This window comes from Centrocercus urophasianus, unplaced genomic scaffold (genome assembly GCF_019232065.1).
Source record: "Centrocercus urophasianus isolate 14NV4802_14NV808 unplaced genomic scaffold, USGS_Curo_1.0 seq_26, whole genome shotgun sequence".
In the NCBI taxonomy this organism is placed as follows: domain Eukaryota; kingdom Metazoa; phylum Chordata; class Aves; order Galliformes; family Phasianidae; genus Centrocercus; species Centrocercus urophasianus.
In genome coordinates, this window is record NW_024884822.1 from 9,288,389 (window position 1) to 9,315,969 (window position 27,581).

Consider the following 27,581-nt stretch of genomic DNA (forward strand, 5'->3'; position numbering starts at 1 on the left):
GTCCTTAGTGATGAACAAAATGATGGAAGAGAAATACAGAACATTCGTGAAGTTTCAGACTAGAGAGTGAAATCATCACAGGAACAAAAATGACTCAGAATCTTAATCAGATGACTATATTTGGGACTAAAATGTGATGTAACACACAACCTAAGTTTCTTTTCCAATATTTATCTCAAGAATTTAAATCCAAATGAGACCTGGACTCTTTGATGCACAAACACTTTGAAAAAACTTCAACCAGTGTCTTTGAACAGAGATTTCTAGAAGACAGTATCTGTTTTTTTCAAAGCTTAAAGCAGTGTAGATGAGGCAACAGTAATAATTGTTTAAATGACGGGAAGCATTTGCTATCTCCTGGCCTGATGCCCCTGCAGGCACAAGCAGACAGCTATGTGACTCAGTTGCTTTGCAGTCTACAGAGAGATAAATTATAACCTCTGTTTAAAGAAAAGATAAAAACAAGGGGGGAATAATTCCCACTCATTTAAAGACACTCTTCTTGATATTACAGTTGTGTTTGTAGAATGTTTTGACAATTTAAGATGGATTTTGAAATGCATAGCAAGCAGATCTCCAGAAAACATAGCCATGAGCATGCACAACTGCACAAAATCCTCCCTTCAGCTACTCTGCAAGGGGCTGACCTGCCAGAGGAGCCACACTGAGACAATGAAGGGACGTTGGTGCTTCCTCTGGAGGTTTACAGCCAGGTGCATTGAGATGCTTCAGACAAAATGGACAATATCGTTTAACAAAACATTGCAGAGTTGACTCTGGAATAAAATTCAGATGGAACACAAGCAGAATTCCCCTGACCTTGGCAGAACACTGTCCAACACAACAAAGCCTCTGCCACCACCTCACCAGTACTGGCACTACCCTCAATTTATTTTGTTCTTCCTGTAGAACTGGAGATGTGGAGATGTAGATGGAAATTCAGACCCAGAACTAGCAGATCTGAACATTTGTTCCTTCTCCCATCCATGCTTACCCAGGAAAGCTGCATTATAATTTGGGAAGCGAGGAAAGAGCAGTTGAGGTTCCCCCCTCAAGCTTTCCCTAGTTAGGCAGATCCCAACCAGCCCTGGCTACGAGCTGTGCTGTCAGGCTGCTCATCAACAGCTGTTTGCAGCATAAAACAGCACCTTTTGGTGCTCCTAAAGACCCATAGACAAGGCTGTAACACTCGGATTGTTTCAAGTCATCTGTGAACAAATTGTCCTGTATTCGTGGAAATTCATACACCGTAATTAATATGAAAAATAGTGTCACCAGTGAGATAAAATTCTGATTACTGAGTCTTTGAGTCCTTAGTTCTCTTCAAACCTCTCTGCTTTTTCTTCGTTTGATAACATTCATCTCAGTGTTGACTTCATTAAGGATTGCAATGTACAGGAGCATTTTAGTGAAAGACAGAAAGAAGTTCTATCATTTATCAGTATATCCAACAGACAGACTCACCTGGAAAGGATATTTATATTGACAGGGGATGATGATGTCACTTTTCACAATTTCTACACATTTAATCCTGGAAAGTTCCACAGAACCCTTCAAAGTCCTTTTTTTCTAAAAGACAGATAGAAGCACTTGGTTAAGGTCAGTGATTGTGGATTATGTACATAATGAGACAAGACTGAGATGTCCACAGGAGATTTCTGAGTTTGATAGAGATGAACCAGATGATATAGTAGGTATAAGTACAAGGAATTATTCTCAAATATGTCACCTCTATGTACGTGGCACATAAACATCTGCACACAGATATATTTCAGCTCAGCAAATGGATTCTTAGAGAACCAGTCAGAACTTTGGGTTGAAATTCAGGTTTTATTTCTTCCTTCCAACAAAATTAGATCTCTTTTTAACCAAAAAAAGAACTACTTTCATGAAACTTGTGATTTGTTAACACTCTTATTTCATAGAGAAAATCTGTAAAACAATATACTTTATTAAAAGAAAACTTTGGGGTACTTTGATTTTCAAAACGGAGCATTATCTAAAATATAATATTTTTACTGCCTGCATTTGCTAAGAAAAAAACCACGTCTCTGTTTTTGGTCTTTCTAGGTTTTTAGCTTAAGGAAAATATCAGGAAATTTTAAAATAAATAATACACTGAAAAACTTGCCTACAAGACTACTTGTCTGTCAGCTTCTGCTGTGTGATTACTCATTAGATGCCAGATAGCCAGATAACAGAATAGCCAGTCAGGGGAGGGTAAGAGCAGAATGGACACCCCGTATCCCAGCTGCTCTCGGCATGCCTTATTTCCCACTGAAGCACTGCCTGTAGCTCCCAGATAGTAACAATCAGCTCCAGCAAGAGAGATGGACAAGGAATATGCCAGCAGAAGCTATCAGATGCTTGCTATCTGTGCACGCTTCTGAGGGATTCGCTACAAGTGTGTTTGCTCTTCGGAGACAAACCAGTTTCCTATTTTGTTTCATTTTCAGTAGGGATGAAACATTAACATTCTCCCACCTCAGATTTGCCACCCAAAGAACATTGCAAAGATTGTTTTTGCAAGAGCTTCATACTTTGCCCTTATATACCTGGACCTGAGGAAAGAGAGGGAAGTTATTACAGCGTGGTCTCACATTGTTCCTGCCGGACTTTGTTGGTGTATATATCTCTTGTATGTATCTCTGGGTTTGCTGCCAAGTCTGTCTCTTGTATTTGTCATTTGCCTATATAGATCTGTGGGGTGGAATGGGATTTTTTTAATCAATAAACTCAAGGCTGTAAGACAGCTCTAAATTTAAAAATCAATTGACTAGCAAGAGCACTGCCAAATCTTAAAAAGCCTCCCTGCACTGCATTTTCTTTCATTCTTGTCTGTTCAGTTCTTTCTTCCAGATTTGGCTTCCTCTACCTCTTCTCCACAACCTCCTCTATCATTTGTTCTACCCCTGGGACTTCCACTCTGCCACGAGAAACAAAGCCATTTGTTTCTTACAGAACCCTTCAATTTTGTTAATGCTGAGCTCTCTTTTAGCTGATTATTGTGAAGACCCAGGGTTTAACCACACATGAGGCTTTCGGAGTTGATGGTGCCTGTTGCAGTCACAGTCTCTACTCTTTCGCTGTAGAGATTTTGTTGACACATTTCTATTCTCCAGTGAAAGACAGGGCCCAGCCTTCTTGAAGAGCTTGATGCAGTTGTCCTGCAACTCCACCTCCTGAGCTCTTTCTAGTTGTGTAATTTCAGCAAAAAGCCCCCATCACCTCAAGTTAAAGCACATCAGGCTGTGTGCCACAGTTGCTGTATTGCCTAGCAGATCCTCCACAGATGGGACTTTGCTGACAGAAAGCAATTATAGTCCTGAAGCAGCACAAACTATAGAAATTACCATTCACAAAGCCAGGAATTACCCAGCAGCGAGCCCAGGAACTAACCATACCCCTAGTTTTGTGATGCCTGACTGCTTTAATCTAACAAAAGCAACTGAACCATTTGGAAGGGAGGAGAGAGAAAAGACCTCTTAAAAATGGTCTCCAAAACCTCAGAGACTCGTTTCTAAGAGGGCCAGACTAAACATACTGAGAGATCTCTGTTTGTAGTTTTCAGTCTGCCCAGAGTATAATTAAATAGATGTTTTAGTTGGTTGGTCAGAAAAACCATCAGTTGTCTTGCTGAGTAATGTGTGTGGAAGGATAACCAAGGCACACTGCTGTCCCAAGAGGAAAAGCACAGTGTGTGCAGATCAGTATGTCCTGCTTTATTGCTTTCAAGCCATTATTTGCAATACGGGAAGGGGAAGCTAACAGCACTGAATGGAGATGAGTGCATCACAAACTCAGTGCATTATGGTGTTCAACTCTGGTGTTTCACCTCCTCTTGCCTCACAGCTCCAGCAGTTTTAGAAATGATTGCAATGGTTTCTATTTCCTTAGGTACTGGTAGTACTAACTTTGGAAGAAGTAGGTGGGAATTTCCGTACTAGAACTATTCTGTAGTAATTTCTACCTGCACAGTCCTACCCTACAGCACAGAAGAGGACTCTTACAGTGCTCGTTTAGTGGAAGAGCCACCTTGCTTTTTACCATGTGCTCAGCCTACACAGCCCCCAGCACTGCAACTCATCCAGCACATGCAACTCAACCAGTGGCCCACTAATCCTTTCCCATCAGCTCACGTCCTGCTGGGTCCAGCCAGCCCTTTGTCAGACAAACATGGGAAGAAGCAGGGCCACGGGAGGGCAACGAGTCAGCAGTGAACCCAGCGCTGCGCACGACTGTGCTTCCTGACTGCGGTTCTGTAGTCATTGCTTCACAAACGTCTCAGATTTTGTGAGATATGGGGCTGTACAGTCAGGGGAATGTGCTGCTTTCTGGTTAACGCTTTGCTGTTGCTATTCATGGTCCTGATTCATCAGATGTGCTGAACCAAAGAATCACAAATCTTGGTGGATGCTTAAAGCTTTTGCTAAATGCCACCTTATTTATCAAAGGGAATTGGCAGTAAAAACTGTCAACAGTGCAAGAGCAGAGGGAAGGGAGGGAAGCCAAATGGCAGGAAGAGATGGGGTGGGCAAAGCTTCACCTCCACAGCTCAAGAGAGAGAAGGCAGAACCTTGAGCAGGCAGAAAGACAGTGTGCTGCGTTTCACAAAGCTGACAGAGCTCAAAAGTTGTATATGAACTTGCCTCTTTTATTTTTGGGGTGTAAGGAAAAAAAGCAATTAGGGTTCATTTGGCCCCAAACTCTTGATCAGTGCTCACTTCCCACAGCTCTAGTGTTTGCTTTCCCCTTTCTCTCTACTTCATCCCCATTGCCTGCCACATCCCTACCTCAGCTATACCTGCTGGTCCCCCTGCCTGGCCAGGAACCTCTGAAAGGAGCAGGTTTCCCTGCAGCACCTCTGAGCCCCTATGTACATGAGACCCTCCTCTACCACAGGCTCAGCCCATGGCTCTGTGCTCACCCACTGCTCCCCACTGAAGGCCCAGCTGCAGTTGGACACTTTCCCTCAGTAGGTGGAAAGGGGAAGGAAGCTTATAGCTGCAGTGGAGAGAGGTAGGAACTTCCAGTCCTCCGCAAGCAAAACCGCAGAAACATTTCCATCAGTAAAAGCATTTAATGGCCTTCTCTGCAGTGCCAGCTTTGCAAGGCTCTGGGCTGATTTACATTCCCTGCTTTCATTTGTCAGCTTGAATAGAAGGAAACATTCTTGATTAACCATCTTGGTGATGAAGTAGATGAGGGGTCTTTGCCTTGCCCCAGTCTTCTTGTGCCTTATCACCAGCTCCCCATCTCTCTTCCCAGTGAATAGACTGGATAGAGGTAGGAGTAAGAAGAATTTCTTACTCTGTGAAAACGTAGTGGTGAAACAAAACAATATTTATATTATTATTATTGTTTTTAATGGCACATACAGTCCTCCAAACATAGGCAAGATTAAAACCTCAGAAGATGGATAGGTCAAAATGGGTTGAAAGGGCACAAGCTGTTTTCTGGGAGCAGAGGCAATGCAGCTGCCCTGGGTCAGTGCTTGAATGAAGGTAGAACTCCATGTGTACCTTTTCTGTAGAGCTTTGTCATGAAAACCACTTAACCTTCCAAAAGTTGGAAATACAAGTGCTCAGCTGGCATCTGTGTTGCTCTTCTTTGGCTGACAATGTGTTGCACTTTTTCTTTTTTTTTAAATTTCAAAATGATTGAAAAGAAATATTTAAAGTTGAAGAGTCTTTCTCTCACATGACTGGCTCAAAAAGGCAAAATAATATCTGACTTTGCATGGTCAGATCATTCCAGATATGCTTTCTTAGCTTCCAGTAAAACATTTGAGGCTACTTTTATAGTTTTACCCAGACCAGTTGATACTGACCAGTCTTGGAGACAGGCCACTTGGTTCATGGGTCTGTTGTGATTGAAGATCACACTTTTACATTCTCATGAGCTTAAATTAAGCTCTAGAAATAATACAGAAGCATATGTATGCCTGGCTTGCTCTGTTTTCTCTATTCTTAACTGTAACAAATATTCACCATAGCCACACATTTTATGGAGGATATGAGTACATGATTTTCAGGGCAAGATGCAACATTACCGTTCAACCACTGGTAGGAAATAAGTGGGTCAATGTACAGACCACTTCACTGAACCTGCCTGCCTATTTGCAGGCAGATTTACATCAAAGTGAAGCAGAATCATTGTGAACAATCTATCTCCTAGCAATGGAGAACTCAATTTGTTGAAGGCTGGTGAACATCTCCTTTTTTAATTAGTGACAAATCACTATTTTCCAGCTCTGATTCTCTTCAGGCCTTCTTGAGCTTCTACAGTATAATTTCTTGATTTGCTAAGATGATCAGATTTTGGTTGTGCCTATGCTGTTGCAAAGTATCCAGTTTACTCAGTAACTTATAGTTCTCTCATAGGCACGTGTTGGCTCTAAGAGCAATGGAGAAGAACATAGAAAATAGTAACGAGGAACATCATGAAATTAGATGGATTCTTAACAGCAATTCTCTTATAGAGTATTTTTCCACTGACCAAAAGATTTGTGCTTGAACTTGAACCTCCTTGCAACCTGTGCTGATACAATTAATTTCTGTCCCTTATCTTATCAGATCCCTTATCTATACATTGGGGCATGTGTTCTTTTTATCATTAACATCTAGGATATAAAGAACTGTTGATTGCTGGATTTACAGAAATCTTGCTGAACTCTGACATTGTTCAGTATTTTGAGTTCTCATTCTTAGAAGGAACACCAATGGACTGAAGTTTTATTGGAAGTTAAACAATTTTCAAGTGAATTTTGAAAACTAACTTGGGCAATTTGAATGTTAAAAGAAAGTTGTAAGGGATTTTGCATTGCCTGCCAATACAAAGTACTCTAAAGGAAAAGCAATTGTTAGTACTGGGGTTCTCTGTAGATCTCTGACTGTTGTGTTGTGCTGTAATAACACAAGATACTCTGTTATATTTAGTATTTCAGTTCCTAAATGTAACTGCTTAACGCATATATCTGTATCTACAAGCAGGACACAACTATTCTGTCCTGCTACTTTAATTAAAAAGTGTATGTATGTGTGTATGTGTATATATATGTGTATATATATATATATTGTTTCACAGCTGTTTTTACATCTAAAGATAGAGAGGTCTTCTAGTGTTGGGCTCAACCTGCCCCAGAGTGCATCAAATTGTGTTAACAACAAAATTAACTGCATCTGGTGCTTAAGATGCGTCCATGGATTTAAGCAGTGTGACTAGGAGGGCTGCGCCTGCTTTGCTTGTCTGTATTCTCTGATTGCTCTTGCATGTAACTTTAGCAGCTGCAGTCAGGAACTTCTTCCTGCTTTGCTGCTCTTCCAGGAACCTGCAAAGATCTCCTTGTTTGCAGCCTCACCTACAGTGCAGGGCTTGGGCATAGACCTTGCTGAGGACGCTGAATCACAGCTGGCTCCTATGTCAGTAAGTAAATATTTCATCTGCTAGTGAGACGACATGGTGCTGCTTAATGGTTGTGCTGTGTGCTGTTAGTACACATTGTTTGCATGCTATCAGCTCACTCATCACTCATTGTCACTCCCAGAAACTAATTTCAGTATCAAATACTGTTTACAGAGGTAATAGAACAGTTTACAGTTGAAGTCTGCTTCATGCAAACAATCGCAGTTTGTTTTCACTTTGCTTGGATAAATTCTCAGTTTCCCTCAGAATAACTGCTACAGAAAAATTACTCCTCCCATTCTTTTTAAGTCCTATAGGCTAAATGTGGTATTTATATTTGCAACAAAATCATTTTAAACCACAGAAATCTTAAAACCTCTTGAAACAGGCAGAAAAGTCAGTAGAGCTCAGAAGACCTGGCCTGCAGCTAGTTAGGAGCAGGCTGTTGTGCTGTGCTGTAGTCCAGGCTTCCTAAGGTGCCTGGCTTTCAGAATTATGTGACCCTAAACCTGGAAGAGACGCAGAGGGAGATTAAAACTGTTGTCCTTCTACAAGTGCTCATTTTCATGGGCTAAGTGAATTTAAGGTTCAAATACAAAGGTTGGATGGAAAAGCACACTTGGGCGTTAGGTCGTTTTTCTTTGGGCCCCCATTTGCAAGGCCCCAGTGTTTTCATTAAATTTGTATTTCAGTACCAGCCAAAGCCACTTCCAGCAGTCGTATTGCTGTCCTGTCTGAGATGATTATCAAGGCGTGTGTCCCTACTATTGGCACAAGCGGTTTGAGAACAAAATCAATATCATTGTTAAGGAAACAGAAAAGAAAAGATTCTTGGTTTTTGAACCAGCTTCTTAGTATAACAAAAATGAGTCTTTTATCTTATAGAAAAGCATATGGATCAATTACTAAATATTACATGAATTTTACCAAAACTAATCTTGACTTGCAAAGGTGGGAGGAGTGGATAGCAGTGAATGAAGGGTTCAATGATAGGAGGAAGCTAAATTAGATCTATTAAATGTCATCACCTTTTCATTAAAAAATGTATAATTCTCAAAGGGTGAAATTTGGTCAGAAAGGGTAAAAGAGCATAAAGCAATAGGAAGGCATTGCAACAACATTCTTACAGTGCTGATTATGATACAAAGAAAAGGCAGGCACTGGAAACAAAAATGGCAACAGTAAAAGTCTAATAAAAGATTTAAAAATCTCATTGTAGCATATTCATATTCAGAATTCCTTTTTAAAGATGAAAAAAGAGAGAGAACAAATGTTGGACTTTTTTTTTTTTTTTTTCAGCATCTCTATTGAAAGAATGATTAGAGCTTCATGATTTATGGAAGCTGGGAGTACATGACATTTTCCAGGGAACATTGCTCAGAATTAATTTGGAAAGAAAATCTTGGAATATTGAAGAGTAATAAATACCTAAGGAAAGACCTATTAGGAGCAGAACAGAGTGTGCAAAGACAATGGTAGTAGAAAATACTTATAATCAAAACTCGGGAAGACAAAACGAGTTAATAAAAAAGTAGGTTTTTTCCTTATGAGATTCTAACACAGTTTTGTGGGCTTAGTAAGGATGTAGAGAGCAGACCTAGAACAAATTGCATTTTGCTTAAAGCAGAAGCACAGTATTCCCACCCAGAATCACACTGCAGAAGAAAGTGTGACAGACAGCTCTGATAGACAGAAATTTTGTAAATATCTAAAAATGATGATTGGTAAAACATTCTGGAACAAGTGCCAGACCAAAGCTGTGAAAACTTTACCTCTATGTTTCAAGCAGTGGCTAGCCAAAGCCACTGCTGACTTGTTTTAGTGTTGACTATACAGTCCTGAATATTGATCTAATGTTGGCATCTACCTTACCCTGAGCACAAAGACTGATACTAAATTAGGATGGGCCCCCCAGCCAGTTTTCCAGTGATTGTGATTCTTACAGTAGAAATTAGGATTATTGTGGCAATCAATATTAACTTAATCATTCCTTAACTCCTGTAATGCAATTAGGATTATTTAAAAATCCATGATATATTCACAGAGATGCTAAAGGATTTCAAATTATTACACAGGTTTGCACCTTGTCTCCATCTTATTTAAGGTTATATTGGTTTGTTTGTTTTTGTTTTTTTTTTAATGTAAAATAATAATTAAAGCAGTTGTGATGTAGGTAGATGCCATGCCTGATTACTTTGTGAGTGGTATTATTAATAAATTAGTTTGAGATACACATTGGAAGGCAGCTGGCATTGCAAATGCTGGCAAGCAAATAGGGTTTGTTAATAAATACACAATAAGTTATGAAGAATCATCTATGCACTGATATGTATATTTATGGGAAGTTATCTTCAAAAACATCTTTAAATTCACTAAATTTGAGGATTATAATTTTATCTGAAGTATCTAGAATATGCAAAGCAATGTCTTATATTGAACGGTAACAAATGGTATGGACAGCCATTGGAATTAACAAGAAGGAACACCAAAACCAAGATCTTCAGAAGCAAACTCCTACTGTGTTTACATTAGTCTCAGTGAGGAAAACAAGCCTTTCCAGGGGAAGATGGGTAGGTCAGGATCTGTGTAATCAAGGTAAAATGGAATTCCAGGGTGAGAAATGATGTTGTGTTACTGTGAGTAGCTGGACTCTTGCAAGTAACACAAAGCGTAGATAATGCAACAGAAGCCGATAAAGCATTTTTAGATCCCGATAAAAGGTTTTTCAGACAGGTTTATTCATTTGTTCTCCTGGAATGATAGACAGAAAGGAACTTCCTGGAAACACTGAAGGTGTCATCTTTATGTCTGAATATCAAAGATTTGAATGACGGAGCCCAGGACAAGGCTGACGTGTGCTACGTGACCGCTTGAGCATCTGACCAGTGTTGGAAGAACAGTACTGATATATAGGCAGAGGGAACTCAGTCCTTAAAATTAACCACATGCCTGAACTTCCCAGGTGTTGGAAGCAACTTTGCCAGCTCTGAAATATTTCTCAATATCTGCAGAGGACAGGGCACTAAGAAGATTTCAAAGAGGGAAAACTGTGGCACAGGGATATATTTTGCATTGTTGGTACATTAAGGCTCCAACACTCTCCACATTACCAGGCAAACCCAAGAGGAGCAGCTCTGATCCATGTGCTGTGTCTTTGGGATCCTGAGAGTATCACATAAATGTGTGTGCTATAGGTTACTCTGGTGAGGATCAAACCCACTGAAATAGTTAAAATCATATCTCTGTGTGCTCATTCACTTGCATGCTCAGTAACTATAAAAGCAGTCCCCAGAAATGAAAAATTTTTGCCCATGTAATTGATTTGCATGTTGCAATAAAGGCACTTCTGATGTATTTTAGCAGACGGGGGCTGAATGCATGTGCCTGTTATCAGGGCTTAGCTTTATGTTAAGACAGCCTTGCATTGTGCTCTGGATAACGAATTCCAGAAAACACAGCTTCTTATTGTTGTCAGTTATTGGGGGCTCATTCTCCTAATGAGACATGTAAATATCTTTCATTAACATTAACAGCGACTGTATGCGTGGCTCTGAGGAAAACAGTGCCTTCTGTTTAGCTGTGTGCTGCTGTGACAGAAAATGCCATTACAGCTATTGCAAAATTTTGCCTTTATTATGTTGGATGTCTTGGCAGCTTTTGATATCATTTCCTAAATAGTCTCTGTACCTCTTAACCTGACCTGGTTATTTCTTTGCTTTGGACTGCTACAGTAAGCTATGCATCCTTTTATATTCACGATGTCTGAATCCAGAGAAAGGGACAGGTTGTTAAACCCCTTAAATACAGACAAAACGTGTAACTGTACTTAACGTGTCAGGATATGCCTTACTTTAAGTCACATCATTGAAACCACTGGGATTTCTTAAATTGTTTAGTAACTCGCTAATTGTTTTACCTGAATTTATGTATAGGCTGCGGTCACTGACAGAGTAGGGGATACAGTATAGTACTGAACTCTTGAGTACAGTAAGGGGTTCTTAAAGAAACTCTTTGAAATCTCTGGCAGCAAACATCCACAGAGATTTCCCTGGAAAAAAAAAGTACTTTAAAAGCCCAGGCAGAAGCTGGTTCCATCTATCCGTTGCAGCACACATGCCTGAGGATACTCTCCATCTCTATGGCAAGTAGGCAGAGACAAGCTGGCACCCATAAAGTTTTGCCTTCTGTATAGCCAGGGCAAAGGGACCTCAAGCAAACTGCCAGTTTCCAATAATCCAAAGTCTGTCTTATTCCCACCAATTACTGGAGAGTCTATGTGGAGCAGACCTAAACCTGTGCTGGAGATTTAGCACTGCAGACCATTGATTTTCTTGCATGCTCCTTGGTCCTGGTTGGCTCATCAGAATGGACATTATTCATGTGTCAGGCAGGTACTGTAATTGTCCTCTCATGGGCTGTGGAATCCTCTCTGGGGCTTTCACTCTGTTCTTAGCATGGGACAAGAGGATGCTGGGAGAGTCTGCCCTAAGTTTGCCTCCAGAACAACCATGACCTCCCAACATGGAAGCCTGACCAGGATGATCTAATTTTTGGCTGAAAAGGCTGAGACTTTCTTGTGGGAGTATGTCACAGGACAAAGTCTTTTCTACACATTCAATACAAAGTCCTTCTATTTGTGTAGTGACCTGATTTTTAACGATTTTTTTCAGCAAAAAGTTAGTGCTTTGTGGAAAATAATCTCTGTAATTACATATATGCATATGGTCATTCACAGAATCATAGTACCACAGAATGGTTTATGTCTTTAGGTAAAGACCATCCAGTTCTAACCCCCCTCCCTTGGGCAGGGACGCCTCACACCAGTGCCCCATTCAACCTGGCCTTGAACAGCACGAGGAATGGGGAACCCACAGCTTCTTTGGGCAGCAGCATCAGGGCCTCTCTACTCTGTGAAGAAAGATTTTCTTCCTAATATCTAACCTAAGTCTCCCCTCTCTTAAAACTGTTTTCTCCCAGCCTGTATGTCGGCACACACATATACACAAAGGTAGGTCAGCTGTCGCTTGGTGCGCAATCAGATTTTGCATTTGTCGTGTAACAGAATGCCTTTTAAAACCTTCTATATGTTTATTTTATCAGCATTTTAAGATGTTCTCGAGTTGCCTAACTGACCTTTAGGAAGGCCTGGGGACAAAATTTCCAAAGGTAATCATGTAGCATATGAAATCTATGCCCAGCTGAAAGTTTCTGAATCAGATTTTCCAACTGATCTAAGTCTCTAAAGATGCAAACACTCAGCTAGTGTGAGTTTGCAAAAGAATCTAATCAAAATATGTGTTGAGTACTCCTCAAATCCTTCAAGATTCACCAAGCACCAGTGAAAACTAGGGGTGAAAACTCCTCAAGGTGCCTACAGCAGAATTACTTTTGAAATGCTTTCGAAAATTTTAACTAGGCTAGAATAGAACAGTTATAATAGAATTTAAAATCTTAATGCCAACTGAAAGACAGTTTGAGTAGCAGTCAAGTAGAGTCTCATAAAATAAAAGGAAGAAAAGTATCTTGCGCACACTTGAGAGAAATAACTTGAAAATAAGAATGTTAGTTAACTTTTGAAGCTGGTATCCATTATACTTCGCTTTTTGTTGGGTTCAGTTTTAAGTTAATTTTCTTTGTCTAAGTGATATGAGATGGTCTGAAGGTGCCAGTACTGGATAGCAAGGCAACAAGATCCCCATTGATGGTCTGTGCACAGTAACAGTGCCTGAACTTTATGGATTAACAGCATGTTATGTGACTGTTGGATAACAAGCAATATTATATACAACCATACTGAGGCTCTGCAAACATCCAGTTAAACAGAACAGGGAAATAATTCTCACTTCACTAGAACACTTAGCATAATAGGGCACGCATTGACTTCTGACTTTCTTCTTTTTTAGTGAATAAGGGAAATGCAAGCCTGAGGAAACAGTGCCGAATCTGAGCATGTATCTTGTCATCACATCCCTTTTGGTGTTAACTCAAACCTAGGCCTGTTAAGCACGGCAGCTGAATTTATTTTGAAATGTAAGGTTGAGGCTGTAGCTGTTACAGGCAGTGATTTTAACAGCCTGTGCTAAATTCCTGCAACAGAATTAGACACTTTCTATGAAGTCACATTGTAGTCTTATTCTTCCATTTGCACCAAATGCCCACTGACCAGAAGATCTGAAGAACCCATGTGACCACTCTACAATTTTCAGCAAGTGGTGCTGTAACAGAAACCAGAAATGTTACTCAAATATAAGAAAGAGTTCATCCTTCCCTTCATTACTCTAATATTAGAGGAAAAAATGGCTGACATACCCCATGGCGATGTTCATAGTAAGCCAGCTTAGATTTGGTTAAGACAAAGAAGCGCACTTTAAAGTTGGAGGGTGAAGTCCTTCTCTTCTGCTGGGATTTTTTGATCAGCTGCTCTTCCAGGAGCACACAGTTATTCATGTCTGGGCAAAGAATGGTCCTCTCCCAGGACATGAGGTGCCTGCCCTACGCGCTGAGCACTCGTCCCAGAAAGAGACACAAGGAGGAAGACAGTTGAGAGTTTTGCTTTTTTCTGAAAAAAAAAAAAAAAAAAAAAAAAAGTATTCAAAAGGCGGCGTAGGTGCTTTAAGCTTTATCTTTCCATCTACAGCAAAGCTTCCTTTCTGCCCAACCATAACCACATCCTCTCATAAAACGAATAGCACATGCTGAAGCGAACTCTAGGGCAAATGTTATGGAAAAAATAACATTTGAGGGACATTCAATAAATGTGAATCAATGATCAGGGGTGAATTAGAAGAGTGTGACATGATGAAGCATTTGTCTCTTTCAGTAAATACAGTTATAAATGCACATGCAGAGCATAGATATATAGAATGAATGACTCTCTGGTCCTTTTAGGAGTAGGTTGTGCATCCATACTTTTTTGAAAGAATAGTGCCTTTCCATTCAGACTATGTAATCATTATGTTGCGTTTGAGGGATGTCATAAAAAGTGTTTTAAGTAAATTTTCTATGTAAAGTGAACATTCGTATTGCACAAGCAAAGGCAAAAGGCAGCAACTGAACGTACAAGCTAAGAGAAAAATGATAACCAGGAGTTACTTGTACAAGGATTGCTTAATATTTGTAATCATTCGACATTTAAATTGAAAGCAAATGTTAAAATAACAGAAAATTAATTATTATTGGTTACTATTCACTGATTACTGACTGCTTCAAGTGCTCTGTCTGGTGGCTGGGTATCCCAGGAAGAACAGGCATGATGTTCCTCTGTGGATGCTTTGAGATCACTGTAATGAGAAGCGAGCACAAACATCAAAGCCAGTATAACTGGTTTCCTCAGAATTCAGGGTACCATTCAGCTCACTCTACACCAAACTAAATAATAGAATTACTAAAGGAAAAGTAATGTGCACCTGATGCATTCAGTATGACAGCACTGATATGTTTTAAAAGAAATGCAATTCATTTTCTTCTGCCCTTCCGTATTTAATATCTTCTGTACATATATTTTTGTCAATGATGCATAATTGTAGTGTTGATTCCACTGAGCATTGGAGTAGTAGGATTGGGTGGTATGTGAAGAATCTACAAGACAAATACTTTCATCAATTATGTATTTTTGAAAACTATTCTGGTCTAAATCATTTACTGCTGCGACTTTTGACATTGGTGTAGTGTTAGGGCATAAGTAGAGACCGTCCTAAATTTGATGCATCTGTAGAGCTCTGCAAAATTCAGAGATGATACTCCATTTAACGTTTGGGGGAAAAAAAATCTGAATAAATATCCAAATTGCAGGCTCTGTTTAATTTAAGATTTTATAGGGCAGCTCATGAAACTGCAGTTCTGAATATAATGTTCTGGTTATTCCTCTCAAAAACCAAACTGAAACAGCCAAACCCAAAACCAAGCAGGTAAGCTACTGCTTCCTTGCTATTTTATGTTATATTGAGCCTTTCTTCAGGCAGAATATTCCGGAGATCCTCAGAAGTTCCTCATCTTTTAAAATGCTAGTTGAGAAATGATATTTACCATAAGAATACAATTAAATATAGCATCTAATGCACTGATCTGACTTGCTCCTGGCCATGCTGTACTGTGGAATAGAAATGGATAGGAACAGTAGCTATTGCATGGCTCACACCTACATATACCTCCTGGTGGTCTCAGCATAGGTCACAGCATAGTTGAAACATCTCATACAAATCTAGTGAAACGGTTTTGTTTCCTGGTAGTGACTGAGTTACAAGGAAGTCTTTTGGTTGAACAAGAAAGATGACACAAGTCTGTGATCTCCCAAAAAAATGTCACTGCTGCCAAAGGGGATTTCATAACTATTTGTAGAGTAGGATTAATACCAGGGCCCAACTTCCCAATCTTCTAGGAAACAATGCAAATGTATATTAAAAATAAAAATCAAAAATCAGCTTTCTGTGAGTTTTCTAAAATTGCACTCTATATAAACAGCAGCCATGCAGATCTCATTTACATGCTTGCACCTCTAAAGCATAGGGTTACTTTTGTGTGCGCATCCATTTCCTTATCTGTAAGAATTTGCTTGTTGGAAATATGCTTAGAGATCCGTTCTCATAACTGTTAAAGAAGAACATGGGCTGTAAAGTGCCCTCACACTAAGACTTCATTCTTGCCAGTCTTGTTGACTTCTGTGTAGCAAGAACTTTCTGGAAAGTCTTCAGAGCTTGTGCTGCAGGGGTTTGCAGTTGGAGATTTACATGTATTTTCAAAACAGTGGATATAAATAGAAAGTTAAGGCTGTGATTCTGCAGCTCTGCAGAAGTGAAGCCTCCAGGGCAGCAAAGAAGTGGAGAAGCCAACAAGGTGGCCTCAGTGGAGCAACAGTACTGAGGGCAAGAGGATGTGGAGGGAGAAGAGATTCGGCGGGGCTGGCAAGTAGTGGGGGGAGTAATTCTTTAAATGCAGTGGCAGCAACTTGATTTCTTCATGAGATAAGAAATGAGATCACAGAGGGGTATGAAGGAGGGAGTGATTTGATCAAATGTTCAGATAGCAGGATTTGGCAATTGCGTTTCATATGGTCTGAACATGGTGTGATGCGATGTGTTGGTCTGATGGGAAACTGACACAGTGCTGCGGGTCAGACAGAGAGAGAATCGAGGCCCAGATGAGATTTGGCTCTATGCAGATCAACTGGACAGGCTGAGCTGTGGAAGAGAAGTTGTGGATCTGATACAAACATATAGGAAGAAAGAAACAGGTTGCTGTAAGAAAAAAATCATTAACTTTGCCCTGGAGAGATAGAGGATCTGGTAGTTGTGTCAGAATTTGCAGGTTTCAGCAGGTGAGATTAGCCATGGTGAATTCCAGATGAGGATGAGGATGGGTCAGTAAATTGAAGAGAAGGAAACAAGTAAACATAAGCAGATTGGGATGCTACTATAGTTGATTTCACTGAGAGCTGCTGTTTGTTTTGCAAATTTAATGGCCTTAAGTTGAACCAGGGGGGGATTCGAGTTGGATATTGGGAGAAATTTCTCCTATGAAAGCGGTGAGGTTTTGGAACAGGCTGCCCATGGAGCTGGAGGAGTCACCATCCCTGGAGATGTTCAAGAAAAGAGTTGATGTCTCATTGAGCAACATCATCTGGAGTTGTCACAGGCAAGGGCTGATGGTCGGATTGGGTGATCTTGGTGGTCTTTCCAACTCTTCACTGATATGGGGAAGAATGTAGGAGCTGGGGTATTTTTGTATCCACTCTCGCCACAGATCTACACCTTCCTATTCCTTTTTCAGTTCAGTCCCCAAACCCATGTGTAGTAAACATGCATATCTTTAAGTGTAGCAAGCCAAAATCCAAATAAGAATGTACTTTAATGATTTTAAGGCTGGGTTGACATGTATGTACAAAAATGTACAGTCTAATAACTGTATTTGTTTAATTACACCTTTATGAGTGAGTAACCTGCGTATGTATATTTGAAGTGTATTTAATTTCAAAGATTGTTAAATGAACAATTTAAATTGTTCAATTTTACAATGAAATTTTTCATTTTTAAATGAAATTCTTTGTTTCTTTCAATACATAAAGTGTAGATGCAAATCAAATGTTGTCATCCTTCTATTAGGAGGATGACATCCTGACTAGCAGGACATGATTCTTTTTAAGAGAAGACTCAGCCATTGAGGAGCTTCAAGACCCTCCCACAGTGGTGCAAAAGAATAGTTAGGTAGAAATACCCTACTTGTCTAGAATCAAAATTGTTTCAGAGCTGGAAGAAGTGCAGACAAGTCTGTAGACTCAAGATGCAAACCAGACAGCTTCCTGAAAGGCCTCTGAAGGGTCAGCTGGAACATCATGCTAACACTGGTATTTCATTGCTGGAACCTGATGTTGTAAGTTGGTGCAGGAGTACACCAACTGTATGGGTATGCTCCTTTTGTTCAAAGATTTTTGCAACATAGTATATTGTATGTCTCAGAAATTTTGTATACGTAATGGAAAGGAATTAAGTAGAACTGCCCAAAGCATCTTAAAACCACTGTAAGTATATATCCCTTAAGATGAGGAGACAGCTTAATGAATTTTTTAGTTATCTTCTCTGCTTAGGTTTTTTTAATAGATTCTGCTGACATGTATCCTTTCACACGTTTAATTCATATGCAAGAAAAGAGAAAAATGCAAATTTTTTCAGGTTTAAGTTTGATCTGTTATGTGCATCAAATTCTCTCTGCTTGGTAAATTGATGTTACAAGTGAGGGGTAGAACTAAGTGATCTTAAGGGTCCCTTCCAGCCCAAACCATTCTGTGATTCTGTGAAGTTATCCTTATCAACTGTGACTTCAGCGACCTCTTTTTGATTTCTTTTAATCACCTTTGTCCATCCCTTGCTACCTCCTGCAAAATGCTTGATTTCTGATCTAAAACAGGTTATTTTAGAGATTGGATTTTTCTTAGGGGATTTACCCAGATTATGCAGTTCACACTTTTATTACTGTAGTCTGTGGAAATCTCCCCACCCGCACATCCTGCTGTGATACCAGTGCTTATGCCCTGAAGACAGCAGAGAAATTTATGAAGTTAAATATAGATAGTTTTTGGTTTTGTAAAAAAAAGAAGAAAAAAAAAAACAGACTGGAAAACAGCAACTACATCTTCACTCTCAGAAGACAACCTGTACACTTCTACCTCTCAGGTAATATTCAGGTCAGATTTTCTGTCTGGGTGCCAGCTCTTACTTTTCACCAGCTGTTCATTACAGTGATTGTTATTCAATTTCCAGGCTTCCAGAATTCATTCTGTTTTCCTATTTAGCTTTTTTAGAGAGTGTGAGAAACTCTGTTTAAATTACTCAGCTGGTTTGCATCTTTGGCAATTCATTATTCCACCAACAAAGATGTCTGCAGTAGACTCACAGAACAAACCAGAAAGCTGCCGAAAAATAAGGGAAGGATTGGAATAGAAAGAATTGGTCTTTATAAGCCAGATGCATCTAGCTTTCTTCTTGATCTTACAACTGCACCTTTGAATGTGCTCACACTGCTCCCAGTGACCAAGAGAGCTGCTCTGTTGGAACTTGAGTAGGATTCCTCTGTGAACCGTTTGTGAGCCGTACGAAAGTAGGGCCTTGTTCTGAGCATCTGCTAGGAGGATACAGTGAATTATCCATGATTTGAATGCCTGAAGCAAATCACTCATAGGTTTGCTGATATTCCCAGGAGCATAGGGAACACATTTTAAACCACTGAACTTGCACAGGGATTGTACTTGTTCTGTGATATAAGTACAAAATAATCCTTTGCTCAGCTGTTCTCACCTAGGCAAAAATACAGAAGGGAAAATATAGTTGCATGGGGTTGTATCCAAACTGGAAATTTGCTCTAAGTCGTTCTGTTAGTGCCTGCCTAACAAGGTTGCTGTCCCTTACTGTTTGCTTCTGAAGACAAAGGCATGACTTACAGCGCTGGAAAATCTGCAGTGCTTCAAATCCTGCATTTTGTTCAGGCAGCATGGCCTGCAGGCAGCTACCCAGGATGCTGATGGCTGGGTAAGGAGTGCTTCTCCATGCCATACAGACACAGTTTTGGAGACATTTTCATTTACAAGTTAGAATAGGCAGTCATCACAGACTTCTGACTGTGTAAAGACCCCACATTAATGCCTGGCTTAATAATCAGGTAGGGGATCTGCTTCCAGAAATAATAGACTATGAACACAGGAAAGAGTGCTGGCTGATTCCAATAAGATATGCCTGGATTTTGAACCATGAACAAGTAGTGACGTATCTATTTCCTGACTAAAAAACTGTTCAGACCGTGCTGAGGTCTTCATCTACTCAGATACCAGTAGTCACAGATTGTATAGCAAAGAGCAGTTCAACTCTCGTGTACTGAAGAATGGTGTGTCCCAGTTTTTATATGAGGGTAAACACAAAGCTTCTCTCCTATGTTTGTAAGTGTACAACTAGGCTGAAGCTGATATTTTGGTCTGAGGAATAAGAAAGAAAATGCAGCATAGCACTGCATTTCAAATTCATTAATTCCCACAGCCACAGCAGGAGATGGGAATTAACCACAGCAGATGGAGACATAAAGCGTAAGACCCCTCACCCCCAATAGGCTCCTTTTCTCTTCCCCTCCTCCCAGGTGTGTCCTGCAACGAAGCCTTCAACAGTCATCAAAAAAGGAAGTTCCTGAGCTTGTTGCTTAACCAGGCTGTAAGATGAAACAACCTAAACAAAGCAAGAGACTGCAACTCTGTCTTATATTGGAGTTCTCTTTCAGGCTACTTAGGAAAAGAAAAAAAAAAAACAAACCAACAACAAACAACAAACCAAATTTTATTTATCTACTATTTAGACTGCAGTGACAATCAAAAATTGCAGAAATATGTTCCATCATAGAAGGGAGCAGAGCTATGTGAAAATGGGGTTTGTGTTTACTGTGGTTGTACACCTCCTGAATTCAAAGTCCTGCTATGATATCAGTGTACTGCTGTACGCACTTGCTGAATTAAGGGAACATAATGATAATGAAACATGGCAATTTGTCTGAAATTAGTTATGAATAAAACTAAAATAAATGAAACTAAAGCAATAATTAAGATCTTCTGTCTTTGTGGCAGAGAACATTGTTTAAGTGACTCCCCATCTGCTGAACTGGTGAATGAACTGATGGGTTCATTCCAACGATTTGCAGATGCTGTAGTAATTGAGCTGTATTATCAGTGGTGGACTTGTCTTGGACAGTGACTTTATTTCAGACAACAGCAGAAATGCAGTAGAAAGCAAATTTGAGAGTGCTATGTGTGACACTCACCTTCATTCTCAGTCTCTCATTTGGAACCACTGCGGAGAAAATGTTAACAGCTCCCCATATGCTGGGAAGGGTCATCCAAGAGCCTTCTGAGAATCAGTCATGCTACCAAGAATGAAAATGAAAACCCTTTTTCTTCTTTCATTTGTTGGCCACTACGTGCAAACTGGGAAAATGACTCAAGATCACACAGACCATGTGAAAAACAAGTGCTTGGCTCCCTACTACGTTCTACCCTTTGAAGTCACAGCATTTAGAGCTGTACTGCATGGTTCACAGAGTGCAAACCAGCTGATAATCGAGCTCAGCTCTTGGTATAAGAATGTGAAATCACAGTCTGGAAAGTCCAACAAAACCAAAGACTTGTTAATGCCTCCTACTAGATTTTGGTTTTCTCATGCTACTCTGGATTGGTTTTCTCATGCTACTCTGGAGGTGGTGCTTTTAATTCCTTGTCTGTGGGGTTTGGAGTTGCAATAGGTTGCTTTGCAAACCAACGCCTGTCAGTGATCCTACAAAGCAGTGACAGGAAAAGGCTGTACAGCCAGAAGTCAGGGCTGGAGGAGCAGTGAAGGAAGAAAGCAGAGCAGAACCCGGTGGAAGGTGAGGGAATGAGAGCTCCTCTTTTCAAATCAGCAGCTGTCTAGTTGCAGCATGGAACCATGCCCTTGCCATTATCAGAAAACCATGTTCTCACTTCCATATTTTTATATCTGTGTGTTAAGATCTGTATCTCCATCTTGGAGCTATTTCTCTTCTTCAAAATGATTACTTGTATGCACTGAAGTAATATTTAGAAACAACTGGCTGATTGTGTGTGATTTTTTGCTCCAGACTGTTGGCCTCTTACCTGACTGGATCACAAATTGATTAAAGAAGTTATGGGATAATGAATTTGGATTTAAGAATGAAAATTACAGGTCTCTTAAATTTCCTATTGATCCCAAAGGACCTTGTGTCTTAATATGAGGAGTTTGAATGACTGGTTCATGTTGAACAGCAAAATCATGGCATGAGAGACTACCAGAGACCCAGCTCAAACTTTACATGCAGAGGATCCCTTCAGTCTATGGAGTTCCATAACCATGGTAGGGAAGCAGTGAACAGTAGCAATTTTTTAAACATCATTCCTCAACTTTTTTGAGTGTGTCTTGATTGAAAAACAAAACAAAAAGCATATAATATTTATTTTGAAATCAACTTTTTGTTCTCTCCAGTTTTCTTTAAGGTGGCTCTTTCAAATATCTTAGCATAACTCTTATGTTTCAAAGGGATGGTTTTCACAGGTACAGTGCTGAAATGCTGAAAACAGAAAGCAATGTGGCCAAACCACATCAAGCTATTATGTTCTTTCTGCATTGTGTTGCACAACATGGCTGACCATTAGGCTTTTTGCACACAAAGAATAAGAGCTTTCTGTACACCCAACCTCCTGAGGCTGAACAGAATGTTCAAAGCTTATACTACTCAGTGCCTGTTCCATTTCAATCGTTATGGATGTGTTTCTGAAGAGAACACTGTCAATTCACATCTTGGGGCACCAGAAGATCCTTCATGTAAGGACTTTTGTCTCACTCTTTAAATAGAATTATTGGTACCAAGGGCAGAAAATGTGAAGATATTGCTTCTGTTATCAAAAAGCATCAGATCCAGCAGTCTATAGATTATTGACAAATACAGATTTCACTCAAATCAACTTGTCACTTTTCCCTAAACCGAAATTGTAGGCAACTAATGAATGGCAAGAATATCCTTCTTTGGACAGCGTGCATGCCTAGTTACATGAAAAAGAGAAATCCTTGAGTCTATATTTGAAAATATGACATGCTATATCTGTACATACATACATGTGGATAAATACTAAACTGCTACTACACTGATGGCATCAATCCGTGTGATTAGAGAGAAAAAATAGGGATAAACCTTTAATGAAGACCAAGTAACAAACTGATATTTTACTAAGAAATGAGCTAAAGGCTGAAGTCATCAGCAATATGTTTTTAAATGTGTAAATACTGTACAGCAATGCTAAAGCACATCAATCCTTGGAATGCCTCTTTGGATGCCAGGGGTTTACACTCATTTTCAGTGCTACCTCAACTGTAGAGTGTTGGTTTTTTTTTTAATTTGGATTATTTATTTAACTGTTTAGGTGTTCATTATTAAAACATTTCCTCCCCCCCAAAATGATCCCAAATAGCAACTCTGCACATGATAGGGCACGTAGACAGGGGTTCTCTTGCCGGATGAGGGATGTTACTGCCATCTGCTGAGGAAAAAAGAAATCAGAGCACAAATGCCCCATTGCCACACCAGTGGCCATCTGCAGAGATGCTGCCAGCCAGCACAGATTCCCATGGCAATGTGGAGTACATAAATCCTCTATTTTTTTTTCTTGAACTTTGCCTGAAACAAAAATGGAAGAAAAACAAGAAGTCCCAGCGGTTTGTTGCAGACTTTGTGCATCCAGGCTGGGTGTGTTCAGCTATAGAAAGGATGCTAACACTTCCCAGGGCAATGCTTTCATTTCGTGACCAGAATAACACCCAAATCTCTGCTGCATCATTCAATGGTTAAAGCATTGGGTCACACTGACGGGCTCCTCAGGGTCTGGCACCGAGCTCACCAGAGTTTAGGAAGAGTCTGGATGATGCTCTCAGACATACGGACTGATTTTTAGGTGGTTCCATGCAGAGCCAGCAGCTGCACTCGATGAATCCCTTCGAACTCGGGATGTTCTATGATTTTATGAAAGCAGTCCTGGCTTTCCAGTTGGAATACTAAACACTAAACATGCAGAAGTAAGTCTCGCGGAGGGTCTGATGCCTACAAAAGCCAGGTCGTCCGCTCCTATCTCTGCCTCCGCCGGAGGACCCCTCGTGTAGGGACCCTTGCTGAGATCCCGGCTGAGAGCCCCGCCGCGCCACTCCCAGCCGCAAGAGGGCACCATTCCCCAACGCCCCCGCCGCGATGCGAACCCTGCTCCGCACCGCCTCCCGAATGAGCCCTGGCTGTGAGTGGAGCAAGTTTGTGACTGGCGTTGAGGAGAGCCAATCAGAGCCTGTCACCCTGCTTGAGTTGCGAGCCAATGGGAGGAAGGAGGAAGAAGAGCTGCTCGCCGGAAGTCAGGTGTTGGCGGTTGCAGCGGAGCGCAGCGGGCGGGCAGGTGAGGGAGTGCTTTGTGTGCGCCCTGTGTGCGCGGCCGGCTCCTTGGCCAGATCCTTGGCCAGCTGCCGCCGGGCTCCTGCCGAGCGCGGCCTCCGCCTTTGTTTCTCTTCAGCAGCGGCCCGGCGAGCCCGGCTGTGCGACTTTTGGGCCTTCCCGGAGCCCGGCCGTAGCGGTGGGCCGGGCCTTCCTTCTTGTGCCTCTTCACTGGCAGATCTGGTTTGGGAAGCGCTGTGTATTTCAGTAAAAAGCTAACGTGGATTTATTGGAGAGTTCACTATTATGTGCACGCTGAAGTATCTCCTGTCTTGTGTGTTTTCTCATAGCTAGCTGTATGCTGCTTTCTACATGCTACAAAGTTGTCACATAAGTTATTTAATGTACGTTTCTTTGGTATTTGCTAGGTATTTTCATCTGCAAAAATGGGTGAACCTCAGCAAGTGAGTGCCCTTCCTCCACCTCCAATGCAATATATAAAAGAATATACTGATGAGAACATACGTAAAGGTCTGGCACCGAAGCCACCTCCACCTGTGAAAGACAGTTACATGATGTTTGGTAATCAGTTCCAGTGTGATGACTTAATTATCCGACCCTTGGAAAGCCAGGGTATTGAACGGCTGCATCCGATGCAGTTTGATCACAAAAAGGAATTAAGGAAACTTAACATGTCTATCTTGGTCAACTTTTTGGATCTCTTGGATATCTTGATAAGGAGTCCAGGGAGTATAAAGCGAGAAGAGAAACTGGAGGACCTGAAACTGCTGTTTGTTCATGTGCATCATCTTATAAATGAGTACCGTCCCCACCAAGCTAGGGAGACCCTGAGAGTCATGATGGAAGTGCAGAAACGTCAGCGTCTGGAAACTGCAGAGCGATTTCAGAAGCATTTAGAGAGAGTTGTGGAGATGATTCAGAACTGCCTGGCATCATTGCCTGATGATCTCCCTCATTCAGAGGGAGGACTGGGAGTGAAAACAGAACCAATGGACGCTGATGATGGCAACAGCTGCATTGGACAGAGTGAGAAGCAGAGAGAACGTTCTGGCTGCAAGAGAGATCAGGTTTTAGACAAAGATGCAGCTATGTGTAGCATTATTGATGAAATGACATGAAGGAAGCATTTATTATGTTAGCACACAATACAGAGGCCAGATGGCTTGTGAGGGTATATGCTGTATTTTGTTTTTCTGTTGTGCAAGCAGTTGAAACATTTGCACCTACTGTGGGGTGGGTGTGAGCTGCTAAGCAGCTGTGGGTATTTAATATTTTGTATGGGCTATATGTGTATTGGTAAAAACAACAACGTCTGCTTTGTCCTGTGTGGATGCTGTTAAAGTTAGCTTTTTTTTGTAGAACATTGTTTTGTCACTTACAGCTTTCTGGGACATGCTTCATCTTGTAAATGCCTTATGCTGTGGAAGCAGAGCATCTGACTGACTGAAATTGAAGCTGACAGTTCCTAGATTTCAAATAAATGTTAGTTTACATTTGAAATGAGTCTTTTCAGTTACACTATATTAAAAATTAAATCAATATTAAATCTGGGAAATCCATTCCTGTCTAACTTTGTACTAATGTAACAGTGTTAAAGAGTACTTAAGAATGTTTTGTTATGTATGTGTTGTGGTGTAACTTGTTCAGATCTGTGAAGTTGTGGTTCTCTACAGCTAAGTTGATTAAATGGATAATTAGCTTTTATACTAACTGAGAACTCTCAAGTTAGAAAGACTCCTGAAGTCTGTAAAATGGAAGCTAAATCAGTCATGTTTAAAGAGAACTGCAGTTGGATCAAGCTTATGGCAAGTGGAAAAGAGTGATTTGATAATGAAGTGGCTTCTTTACCCAGCTCCTCCTGTCTGTAGCATGATGTTTTCCAAACCAGATGTAGCACCTTAAAAGAAAAAAAGGTTAACTTTGTGGATGAGGGAACTTAGTGAAACTATTTTTAACACTCATTATGCAAATGATATATGAGATCATTCAGCTGTTTTCAGGCATGCACATTTATTTAAATGAGAAGGTAGATCTTAACTGTTGGGTGGTGGGATTGAGATCAGTATAGCTAAAGATGAACTGAAGCAAACGGGTGACTCACAGCAGGAACTCATCTGCAATTTCAAGTACGTGTGATGTAAGTAATAGTAAAGAGAAAACATGTTTTTTCAGAAATGTTTATAAATAACTTCATGAAGTTAAAACTTCTGACCTCTATGCAGCTCCCGCTCTTTCCTTCTCCCTGAACTATCTGAACAGTTGTTTTCCAGTAACTACAACTACTGTGGGTCAGCTGAATTAATTGGGTGTCTGCTTTACAAATGCTCCCCAAGTGGAAGATAGGAAGAAACAGCTTTAGTGTGTTGTGGATAAGAGATCATGCATGTGGAGTTACTTTGCCACAGATGTTCTAACTCTGCCATTCAATGCTATAGATGCCCAAGGTCTTTTTTTGGTTGTTTTTGTATTTGTTTTTTTTTTTTTCACTTTTTATGTTTCTAATGAAGTTGAAGGCCCAAGTGCTGCACTTCCAACTACAGGCTGGGTTCTAACAGTAACCTGTAGTCATAATTAACCTCTTCTGGTGAAAGCAATGAAGTAATTGGGGATCGAGTCGTTTAAAATCGTAAGACTGCTTTCAACTTTCCAAGAAGTTTCAGCAATAATTTTCTCTATATTCTTTGGGGTCTGTCTTTAAGGCAAACCCTGAGATAAATACCTGCAGGAGACCGCGGTACTTTCTGAGCTTTTCTTCAGCCAAAATGGCAACTCTCTTTTGTCACATCAATACAATGATGGCTCTCTTTTTTCCTTTTAAAACTTTGCTTTTGATTAAAAAAAAAAAAAAAAAACAAAAAAAAAACAAAAAACCAAAGCAAAAAACCCAACAATTCAACTGTAGCTGCAATGAAGGCAGTGGGTGATGTATACCTTGTATGGGAGCTGCATTTCAGATTGTGTAGGATATGACTCACTGACTTCAAAGTGAGGCTATGAATGTTGTCTCTTCTAATTAGCCGACTCGTGATGATGAGGTCTTTCTTAACCTCAAAAAAAGAAAAAAAACCAAAACCTCTGATGTTGCTGTTGGATGTGATGATGATACTTGAAGTATTCTATTCCTGTGAAATGTTAATGTATGAAGTGAATTGGATTATAAATGCCTTACAAAACTCAGTAGGATAAAGGTAATGTCGGATGTTAAGAAGAGTGAACAAAATGCTGCTTTAAAACAACAACAAGCTGGTTCTTTTGTAACACCAAGTGAGCTCGGGGATAAGTGCAGTTGTTTGAAACAGGGAAGGCAAGTGTGTTGTCAGTGAGCAAAAAGGGGAAGTTTTGATCATTCAGAGGGAGGAAAAACAAAGCTAAACTCTGTTGTTGCAGGGCAGTCCCAGGATACTGCTGTTAATGGTCAGCACAATGTCTGTAAAAGCTGCCTACAGTGTCCTGTCTCCCCAGAAGCAGGAACAGCAGAGAGGAAATGTGTTCTTGTCCAGTCATAAATCTGCATGCACAGGTTGCCCTTTCTCCCTCTTCCATCCTTTTCCAGCAGATATGTTGCTGGTGTAGCTCTGCCACTTGGCTGCGTTTATTTGTTAGTTCTAAAAAGTCATTCCTTGCAACTTAATTTGTCTGTATAAAAGGCAGATCATCTGTTTCAGCAGAGAACATGAATTTGCTATGGATCATGTTTGATCACAGCTGCAGTTCTCAACTGAATGATATTA

The 27,581-nt window shown here is 40.4% G+C and overlaps 2 protein-coding genes across 2 annotated transcripts in view; one reads left to right on the plus strand and one right to left on the minus strand.

The window, feature by feature from the left end:
- The window catches only part of ITK (IL2 inducible T cell kinase), a 30,570-nt gene extending 16,652 nt beyond the window's left edge, over positions 1-13,918 (minus strand). The window contains exons 1-2 of the mRNA XM_042826588.1: positions 13,714-13,918; positions 1,465-1,569 (exon numbers count right to left, since the gene is read on the minus strand). Of these exons, the coding sequence (XP_042682522.1) occupies positions 1,465-1,569; positions 13,714-13,884 (276 nt within the window). The 5' untranslated portion in view covers positions 13,885-13,918. The remainder of the gene's footprint in view (positions 1-1,464; positions 1,570-13,713) is intronic.
- A 9,865-nt stretch (positions 13,919-23,783) lies between these two features.
- On the plus strand, positions 23,784-25,350 carry MED7 (mediator complex subunit 7). Its single transcript, XM_042826372.1, has 2 exons — positions 23,784-23,854; positions 24,258-25,350. The coding sequence occupies exon 2, from the start codon at positions 24,276-24,278 to the stop codon at positions 24,966-24,968; it is 693 nt and encodes a 230-aa protein (XP_042682306.1). The 5' UTR covers positions 23,784-23,854; positions 24,258-24,275; the 3' UTR covers positions 24,969-25,350.
- Positions 25,351-27,581: the final 2,231 nt, after the last annotated feature.

Excerpts from the sequence above, each read along its gene's own strand:
- MED7 (XM_042826372.1), top strand. The coding sequence starts at position 24,276 with ATGGGTGAACCTCAGCAAGTGAGTGCCCTTCCTCCACCTCCAATGCAA.